The 10,754-nt window shown below is 40.4% G+C and overlaps 1 protein-coding gene across 1 annotated transcript; it reads left to right on the forward strand.

The window, feature by feature from the left end:
• The first annotated feature begins 425 nt into the window (after positions 1-425).
• Positions 426-5,214, forward strand: LOC133865395 (kinesin-like protein KIN-8A). Its single transcript, XM_062301795.1, has 7 exons — positions 426-1,679; positions 2,148-2,421; positions 2,849-2,899; positions 3,015-3,107; positions 3,231-3,596; positions 3,943-4,614; positions 4,891-5,214. The coding sequence occupies exons 1-7, from the start codon at positions 859-861 to the stop codon at positions 4,927-4,929; spliced, it is 2,316 nt and encodes a 771-aa protein (XP_062157779.1). The 5' UTR covers positions 426-858; the 3' UTR covers positions 4,930-5,214.
• Positions 5,215-10,754: the final 5,540 nt, after the last annotated feature.

Genomic DNA, 10,754 nt, shown 5'->3' on the forward strand with positions numbered 1-10,754 from the left:
TCGTATGGTGATGTGAAAAGTAATCCTTGATCTAGACCATTCATTTTGTTTACAAGTTATTTAATAAACCGCTTATGACCACTAGATGTTTGACTTTTTCAGAACCCTCGAAACTTTTAATTCCTCGGTACCATAGTTGAAGATCAGGTATCACATTGGTGACTCCTCATCATCGGTGCGAAATTGTAGTACACATTGTGTTCATGCCACTGAGCTCCACCATAGAATAGACCCATCCTTCTTTCACTTTGAAAAAGATTCTCCCTTTAAGAATTTCTAATTATAAAAGGGAGGGAGAGGGTTTGGGGTGGAATAAGAAATTTCCCCAACTGGACCCCACAGTTCTCAATAGCTAACCGTTTGAATCTGACAACATTTTGACCGTTACAAACGATTCATTCAAAATGTTTTTCAAAATCATAACCCTACCGCCCCGCCACTTCTCTCTTATTCCACTCCATTTCGTCCCCGCATCCGAAACTCCAGTCTCCAATTGCATGCAGCCACGTGAACTGTAAGAAGCAAAAAATGGAGTGCTAATAGCAACTCCAATCAAAACCCATTTTTCCCCGCTTCACTACGTACCGTCCATTCCCCCCTCCCCCAAAAACCAACGGCTCAGATCCCCCAAATTAATTCCCAAATCACACCCAATCTTGCTCTTTCCATTTCCAACAAGTTTCTCTGCTCTGCCGTTTCAGCTTCTTCCCTATGTACTTCCTATTGATTTTCCCAGAAGGCTCTTGGGTTTCTTTCCGGCAAAAGTTTTGAACTTTCTTGCATTACGAGCAGTTCTACTAACTGGGTCAGCGAGAAAACCTTCCAGGTATGTTTGGATAGTCAGAAAAACCGCATAGAATGCCTGTGTCAACAAGATCTCAGATCACTAACCAGGGGCAAAATGAGCAAAACTCAGAGCAGCGAACCAGGACTAGAGCTAATCAAGAAGACACCCATGTCCTGAGTCTTCCTCTGAGAAATCCACACCATGGCCTCAAAGAGAAGATGAAAGCCTTGACCCTCTTGTATGAGCAGCAAAAGCAAGCCTCTGCAGCGCTCAAGAGCCAGTCTTCGAGGCCGCCCGAAGAGCACCGGTTTACGACCCACCCAAGCGTCGAGCTCCTCGGCTGTTCTTGTAAGGAAGTAGACATGGAATCGAAGCGAAACCATGTCATGAGAGAGAACGCAATGCCCAAATTGCCTAATTCTACAATTACAAGAACTTATGTACTGCCTCAGCCGCCGATCGATGACGCGAAGGAGAATGTGGTGGCGGGTTCGGATCGGATTGTGGGGTTTTCGTGCCCAAGAAAGGCAACGGTTTCGACCACGGTGGCACGGAAGCTCTCGATGGGGGCATCAGTGGCGCCTCCGGAGGTCAAAGGCATTGGTGGGAGCAAGAATGTGCAAGAATTGGAGAGGCTGGAGACCGTTTCGGAGAAGCCCGGCATGGGTGGGAGTCGGATTCTTGTGTTTGTGAGGCTCAGGCCGATGGCCAAGAAGGAAAAGGAAGCGGGTTCGAGGTGCTGCGTCAAGATTGTGAATCGGCGGGACGTTTATCTGACGGAATTTGCGAATGAGAATGATTATCTGAGGCTGAAGAGGCTTCGCGGACGACATTTTACCTTCGATGCTTCGTTTCCGGACAACGCTACTCAGCAGGAGGTTTATTTGACCACGTGAGTCTGTGAAGTTATGAGATTAGTAATTGTTTTTCTATATTTGGATGCTAATGATTTTTATGAATCCATTTATATATATTCATTGAAAATTTTAGATAATTGCTGATCAGAATGCTGGTTACTATTATTCCCTTTTAAAACAACGTACCTAGCTATATATCTAGCTATAATCGAGATATTTTTGTGTTTGCTTTTTTTTTTTTTATTTATAGCTAGCTTGGCCCCAGACAGTTTAATTTCTTCAATAGCTTTCCTAACCATTAGTTGCTTACAGAGAAAACGAGACAGAAAGAAAAGTAGCTAATGCTACTTTAGTCTTTTATTTTCTACATTTTCTCAGCAACCAAACAGAAAGAGCGCGCAGGTCCTGCTAAGAAATACAAAAATTAATTGCTGCTAATGTTTCCTGATTCTTCAATATACATGGATGGAACCCAATTTCTTTTTTTTAATTTTAATTTTCAGAACAGCGGAGCTTGTAGAAGCAGTCCTGCAGGGAAGGAATGGGTCAGTATTCTGCTATGGTGCCACCGGGGCTGGGAAAACGTATACAATGCTAGGCACGGTGGAGAATCCTGGAGTGATGGTTTTGGCAATTAAGGATCTCTTCAATAAGATAAGGCAAAGGAGCTCTGATGGGAACCACACAGTTCATCTTTCCTATCTTGAGGTCTATAACGAAACCGTACGGGACTTGCTCTCCCCTGGAAGGCCTCTGGTCCTCAGAGAAGATAAACAGGTCTGTTCTCCAGTATATTCACGATATTCCCTTTCAGTACTCTTTAGAACAAGATCATACATAGTTGTAACTTAAATATTTTAATTTAATAACTAGTTGCTTATAAAAAAAAAAAAAAAAAATGAATTTCCATTGCTTTTAGAACAAGAATCATGTGTCGTGTTTTTTTTTTTTTTTTTTTTTTTTTTAAAAAAAAAATTCTAGACTTTGAAATGATTTCCAAACTGCAAATTTCCTTCTGGTGGCTTACGTTTGTGAATAATTACAGAGTTTATAGCATACATTTATATCACAATTGCCATCCCAAAACCTACTTATCTTCACTGTGACCAAAAATGTATCAAGCAAAACTTGTATAACTCATGATGTCTGGTAAAATATTTAAAGTGATATCTATAGAAAGTTGATTGTTCAATTCTTTTCACAGGGGATGGTGGCAGCAGGTCTCACTCAATACAGAGCTTATTCTACAGATGAAGTAACAATCCCTCCTCCTCTTTATCAACATTTGGAAGTTTAGACAACTGATTAGATAGATGGCCGGTGACTAAGATTACTCTTTGCCTCTTTTTTATTTGGGTTGTTCCATCCAGGTGATGGCAATGCTTCAACAAGGAAACCAAAACCGAACCACTGAACCAACTCGTGCCAATGAAACTTCTTCACGCTCCCATGCTATTCTGCAGGTACTTGAAAAGAGATATATATATATATATATATATATATATATATATATATGGTTGTTAAACTTTTAAGTTTGTGACTCTCTATGTATATGATTTGTTTTCCTATATTACTTTTAAATCCAGGTTGCGGTTGAATTCCGAGTTAAAGTTGCTGGCATGAATGTTGTCAGCCGAGTAGGCAAGCTGTCACTGATTGATCTTGCTGGGTCAGAGAGAGCCCTTGCTACAGATCAGAGGACACTTAGATCTCTCGAGGGTGCCAACATAAATCGATCACTCCTTGCACTCAGCAGTTGCATCAACGCCCTTGTGGAGGGCAAGAAACACATACCATTCCGGAATTCGAAGCTCACCCAACTTCTCAAGGACTCACTAGGTGGTGCTTGTAATACTGTAATGATCGCCAATATCAGCCCAAGCAATCTCTCATTTGGTGAAACCCAAAACACCCTTCATTGGGCTGATAGAGCCAAGGAGATCCGGACAAAGGTTCATCCTCTTTATCTTCACTTACTTCCACCTCCATTCTTTTACACAAGTGTTGTAAGTTATATGCGATGCTGCATTTGTTTACCTTAGCCTTTAAGAGAGTACAATATCTCAATCATTTCTAAGTCGACCAGAAACGTCAGTTGATGCTTGAAAGTTTATATGTTTGTTCTGATACTAATGGCATGACAACTAATGCTTCTCTCCTTTTTTTTTTCCCCCTCACCGTCGCTCTATACAATTTATCTAATCATTTACAAATGTTGAGCCAATTATGCATGGCTAACAGATTCTAGATTAGTCTTCACGTACGGTGATATTTAACAATATTTAACAATACTCGCAGGCATGTGAGGCAAATGAAGATCAATTACAGCAAGTGCCTGTATCTGAAACTGACAAGGCCAAGCTATTACTTGAATTGCAGAAAGAGAACCGTGACTTGCGAGTACAGCTGGTACGCCAGCAACATAAACTACTGACCCTTCAAGCACAATCCTTGGCAACACATGCCTCTCCAACCCCTTCTTCAGTTACTTCTTCTCTGTTGACTCCTCCCACTACTAGTGCCCAACCAAATGAGAAGCGAAAGCCCAGAGCCTCTTTCTTAGCTGGGAATTGTTTTACACCAGAATCCAAGAAAAAGGGGGCAGAGGAAGAAGTTAGAGAGCTTCGGCGGACTGTAAAGGCTTTGGAGGCAGAAATTGAGAAAATGAAAAAAGATCATACTTTGCAGCTAAAGCAAAAGGATGATCTGATTCGCGAGCTCTCACGGAAGAGTGAAAGGCAGTCATCAGGAGTGAAGAGGGTCGTCACGAGGGCTAGCTTGCGGCCAAAGGAGCGGCCAAGTACTGGTGAGTCGAAGAGCCCCAGTCAACGTTTCCGGTCACCAATCCCTACAGTTAAAAAAAGAAGCTTTTGGGACATAACAACAGCTAACAGCCCCTCAGTTGCTACATTAAATGGAAGAAAAACTAGAAGCCATGTAATTTCTGAAGCTCCCTCCATGCTTCTTCAGGTACTGTGAATAATAATTATCTCCCTTCTCGCTGTTTCCTCTTTTTTTGCAAGTATACGGCACTTCGAAAGGATCATATATATATACAAAAACTGCACACATGCATGCATGAATGATCCTCTACTCATGGGCCTCCCACACATCATGATCAATTACATCATGTCTATTATATGTATGTAGATGAGTTACTTTCTTCTGCAACTGATGCAACTTGCATGTCCATGTTTCTGGTTTGTGTTCATGTTCGGACCACACGTCATCAATTACATCATGCAGCCAGGTTTTGCTCGACAAAAGCCCGAGCCACTAAAGTAAACATAGAAAGGAGAAAGCGCGGTGGAAAAGACGAAGAAACAACTTGAAGGTGGTAAAGACTTGCGTGTTGTACATATAGTTTATCTTCCGATCCTAATATTAGAACGCTCCGTCACTATCTGCTCGACGTGAAGAAAAAAACATTATTGCTGGATCGGTCGGTAGGGGTGGTATTGACTATTTGTGGTCATGTGATCAACCAGGCACATTATGTTATTCTTTACTAAATTCCACATCTCCCATTAAGTTTACTAGCACGTATCTCAATGCGCTTCATTTTTACCATCCCGTCATCAAACTTATTCATAGTTCTTAGCCATGCTTGGAGAATCCTAAAAATAAATTTATTTATTTTTTATAAAGAAGAATATGATTTGAGTGGGTTTTCTTGTCTAGCATGTATATCCTTCTTTCAATTCAAAAGATTTGAAGTTAGTTTGATTTAGTATTTCAATCATGCTAAGTGTGATTATTTTTTATAAACTCAAGTTAACAGGAGAAAAGTGTATTTAATTGCATATATGGGATTGCCGGATTGGGAATGATGGAAATTGAAATCTAATTTCTAATCTCATGTGGATTACATTTCATAAGAAATCATCAACAACGTTAGTGCGTATAGTTTACTTACTAAAATACAAGTATGTACGTGTACGTTGGAGTTATTGTTCTTTTTTAACAGACTATTCCTCTCATTATAGCATACAAAAATAGGTTCAGTTGGTGGTGGTTTTTGAAAAAAAAAAAAAATAATAATAATAAAATCATCTGATAATACCCTTAATTTATCTTCTCTTCCTGGAGTTAATTACATATCATTTTCTTTACTTTCGACACCAAGAGGCCTAAGATGCTGCTGTCAAGATCAAAGTTGTGCATCCCTATTGTTATTAGCAGCATCCTCAACTATACTTTTGACAGTGGAGACCTTCTACCGGAAGCTTTATATATATACTTTTCAGTGGCGGAGCCAGGATTTTGGGTCAAGGGTCAATTTTTTTTAAAAAAATAAAGTTAAACAAAAATTAATTAAAAAAATTACAAAAAAAATTATGTATAAAAATTTTGTTTAAGAGTTTTTTTGCTCCTTTATTAATAATAGTGGTCCCAAAAAAAAACCCACCGTAACCTATTCTCTTAATTTTTTTTTGAAAGCCCTAATCTCATAAATTAAATTCTTACTTATATATAAAAAAAATTTAACTCTTAAATTTCTTTAAAAAAATATTATAAAAAGGGTACGTACGTTTGGGTGTGCAATTTTTAAATGTTTTTGAAAAAATTGAGAAGAAAAGAGAAGAGTTGAGTTGGAACCGTTCCTAGGTCTTCCTTCTTTTTTTCTTTTTCAGTTTTTTTTTTTTCTAAACTTTGGCCTCTCAAGGGAACTACCCACTCAAGTTTTGCCACTTTAGTTAGCTACCACATGCAAAGATCTGTTGCGCATTATACTAACACTGGCACCATTCTTGATTTACAGCTGTGGGATATTTCGCCGACCCAACTTGTAGAAACCTGCATATGAATGTTGACTTTGACAGCCCAAACTAAGGCCCAAAATAGTGAAAGTGAAAGTGAAACTTTCGTCCCCAACACCCATCTCTGTTTTCCTACCTTCTCCTTCCACCCCAACACGCACCCACACCTTCTCACTTTCCATCATCTATCACTTCACCTATCTAGCTTCTTTACTGTTTTTCAGGCCTTTGGAGATAAGGCCTAAGCTCCATCTAACTATCTAGCTTTTTTACAGTTTTTCCAGCCTTTGGAGATAAGGCATAAGCTCCATCTACCCACCTATCTTACTTGCTTTTTCCTTGTTTTTTCGTCGCTTGAGTCTATACACCGGCAGTTCTTGATCATTTCCTCCACCTTCCACCTAGTTTTTTGTAATTTTTGGCAAGGGGTTTCGTTTCAATTTTTCGGATCTAGATCTACGCTCCTCCAACAACAATTACAAGACACGCACCTCACCAACAGGTTCACCGGCGTCTCCGAATTCCACCGACGGTCGTCGTTCCCTCCGCCAGCTTCTGCTTCCCTGCGCGTGGCACACATGCTCCAGAGAGCTCTCTGCTTTCTTCGGCGCGTGGGTGCCATGGTTGCTCTCCCCGCTTTCCACCTTGACTGCCTTCGGTGTTTCTAGGCTTCGCCGGCGAATTCGGCTGCTGAGAGGCCTCCCTTTGGCGGCGCGTGGACCTCACGCGCCGTCACGGACGACTCCCACTCCTTCTCCATCAACAGGACTTCTGTTGTATTTGCTTTTTTAGTTTTTGTGTTTGTTTGTTTGTTTTATTGGGCTTCTTTGTTGTCTCCCTTTCCCCCAGTTTATTCCTGTTTTGGTGTTTGGGTCCTTGTGACTCAATACACTTGTGAAATCACCTTTAATGGTGACCCCGGCTTTGTGGCATCAGTGCCTCAAAGCAAAGGGCCCGCATCTTCGGAAGCATTGCCCCCGCGTACTTTCATTCATAGTTAAATTTTGGGTTGCCCAAGCCCTCCTGTGTTTGTACTTTTAATTTTTTGTTGTAATCGTTTCTGATGTACTTACAAAAAAAAAAAAAAAAAAAAAAAAAAAAATGAAACTTTCGAGATACCTACCAATTTCCAAGGAAGAAAAAGTTGGTACCTCTAACAATCTCACAATAACAAACGGTGCCGCTTTAGGACTAAACCAAATCCAGCAAAATAAGTGAAATTGTGCGTTTGAATCAGTTAAACTTTCTTTTTGTAAACTCATAGCTTAAACGATGCGTTTTGCAAAAAATTAAAACAAGTCATCTTCAACCTTGGTTTCGTCAACCTTCACCTGCTCTGCTGAACAACTCTGACCTAATTTACCAAAACGCCTAAAATAGTGACAGATCGTTGGCTTGAGTCATGAATCTTGGTCCTCCTGAAAAATATTGTCTCCTAATGAGTGATTGAGAGGGGGGGGGGGGGGGGGGGGGGGGGGGGGGGGAGGGGGAACAAGAATATTTGAAAAAAATTCACAGGGAGTAAGGGATCAACGATGATAGATTGAGTTTGTAGAGGAGTTCTATGGGAAGCTTAAGGATGCAAGATAGTTAGCTTAGTAAGTGGAAGGAAGTGAAGATGCGGGAAGCTTGTAGAAGATGGGTTGACTCGTCAACAGTACACGTGGAGACTATTGCATGATGTAAGGCGATTATGCTGGGCAGCTGGAATCTAGTTAGGAGGTCATACACGTGTGATAGGAGTAGTTCATTCTGTTTCTAGTTGTAAATATAGTTCAACATTTCTTGTTGTGATTCATCACTTGTATAAATAGTTGTAGGTTGGCAGATGGTAGATATCTTGGATCATTGTTGTTCTTTGAACATAGGAGAATTGAACTCTTGAATGTGCTAGGAGATTGGCGTTCTCGAATGTGGCTAAATCAATACAAGTTCTTGAAGTTTCATTCTTTTCTTCCTTATTTCTTCTTCTTTTTTACATTTTATACACTGATTTTTCATAACAGTTGAAGACAACTGTTACAAATTTTAAGGAGGTGAGGGAGGGCAAGTGCCCCCTCTCGAACCCCCCCCCCCCCCCCCTCCCCCCTCCCTCAGCCCTTGATACTTTTGTTTCAGATAGAGGGCGATGAGAAGAAGAAATAAGCTCTCTTATATTATATGTCTTGATACAAAGTTTCACCTATTTATACAAGCAGCGATTAACAAAGGCTAAGTTGTGGGAACTCTTACTACCCAGTTTGTAGAAAATTTATGTCCTTCCTAGTAAGAACACCCATCTTGGATAAGGAAGTAAGTCCTACCAAGAGCTTTTGTAAATATGTCAGCAAGTTGGTGTTTAAAAGAAACATGCAGAGTTCGTATACATTTGAATTTTTTTCACGTATAATATGGCATCAATTTATATATACTTCGTTCTTTCATGATAGACAGGATTTGTAGCAATATGTAATGCGGCTTCATTGTCACAAAATAGAAGCCATTTGTAGCAATATGTAGATCACCAAGCAAAGAGAGGAGCCACATAATTTCACATGTGGCAGCCATAGGCCTATACTTGGCCTCTGTTGAAGATCTACATACAATTTTATGTTTCTTGGATTTATCCATGAGATAAGGGAATCTCCTAAGAGAACACAATATCCGGTAATAGATCGATGTGTATCTGGGCAACCAACCAAATCGGAATCACAAAAAGCCTTCAAATGGAAATTAGAAGAAGAAGGAAAGAAGAATTAATTTAAGATGCTTAAGATAACGTGCGAGGATGATCTAGAAATTAACTTATAACTTGCACGGGATAATCAAGGTCAAGTATGGTAATTGCCAAATAGAGCAAACAACTAATTAATCTTCTATAGCTAGTAGAATCTTCAAGTAAAACACCTTCAGTACGTTAAAGATTAACATTCAGCTCCATGGGAAACTTTGTAGGTTTTGTAGTAAGGAGTCCACAATCTTGAAGAATTTCAAGGCATATTTTGGTTGACACATTGAAATACCTTTAGCACGTCTAGTAATCTCTAACCCAAGAAAGTACTGCAATGAACTGAGATCTTTAAGTTAAAATTGGGCATTGAGAAAACTCGTGAGATTGGATACTGTTATAGGATCATTTCTTGCAATTACTATATCATAAACATAGACCAATAAGGCTATGTAAGAAGACCCCTAAAAATTGGTAAACAAGGAATAATCAGATTTAGATTGCACAAAGCTATGACTAAGTAGTGTGGTAGAAAACTTCGGAAAATATTGTCGAGAAACTTTCTTTAAACCATACAAGGACTTAATCATTTTGCAATCCCTTACTAACAAAGCTCGGAGGTAATTGCATATATATACCTCTTCATCTAAGACCCCATGAAAAATGCATACTTTACAAAGGGAATGTCGTTTCCCGGGAACCGTAAGGTGATTGATATAGATGCTAATGCTTCACAGTTGTAAGAGCAAGCAAACAATGGATAGTAGTGAGTTTTGCAACTGGAGAAAAATGTCTCATAGTAATCAAGACCTCCGCATTGTGTATATATTCCTTTGCTACAAGTTAGGTTTTGATTGGCAACATTCAAGTTGACAAAATCACTTGTATGTATAGATACTTTTATCAGGGATTCCACTATTCAAAGTGATGTCAGAAGATTCTGCATTGCTTACAAGTTAGAAGATTTCGGTTCCCTGTCAGCCGTCCAGACGATTGTGCCATCCCGTTCGGATGCTCATCTGTCCACTGTTCCATCCGTCCAGACGATGTACCATATCGTCTGGATGCCTAGACAGACCAAGCATCATCCGTCCGGACGACGTGGATTTCCGTCTGGACCCTCCACTGTATTGAGAAGCTTCTGTTCCAGCTTGCATCCGTCCGGATGTTTCGGCAGCCCGTCCGGATGCCTCTCAGTATTCGATCAAGCTTCAGATTCTTTCCAAGTTCATTTATGGGAAGATTGATGCAACCGTCCAGACGATGTGGATTCCCGTCGGGACGCGCTTCTCCTTAAGGCAAGAATCGCAATTCAAATTCAACCGTCTGGACTCTAGTCTGTTTTCGTCCGGACGCGCGTGCATCTGATATGGAAATTGCGGATTCGACTTCAACCGTCTGGACGCCTGCCTTTCATGGTCCGGATGTGCGCACAATAAATATGGAAATTGCATGTTGAAGATCAACCGTCCGGACGACCATCCCCCTTGGTCCGGACACGCGGAAGCCTTATATGGAAATTACTTACAGCGGACGTGCGACCGTCCAGACGCAGCTCTTAAACAGGAAAGATTTCTCAGCGAAATTTTTGGAAAACTCTGTCTCACAGTTTTCCGTCCGGACGACCCATGTCCACCGTTCGG

This window comes from Alnus glutinosa, chromosome 4, assembly GCF_958979055.1.
Source record: "Alnus glutinosa chromosome 4, dhAlnGlut1.1, whole genome shotgun sequence".
NCBI classification, from domain to species: Eukaryota; Viridiplantae; Streptophyta; class Magnoliopsida; order Fagales; family Betulaceae; genus Alnus; species Alnus glutinosa.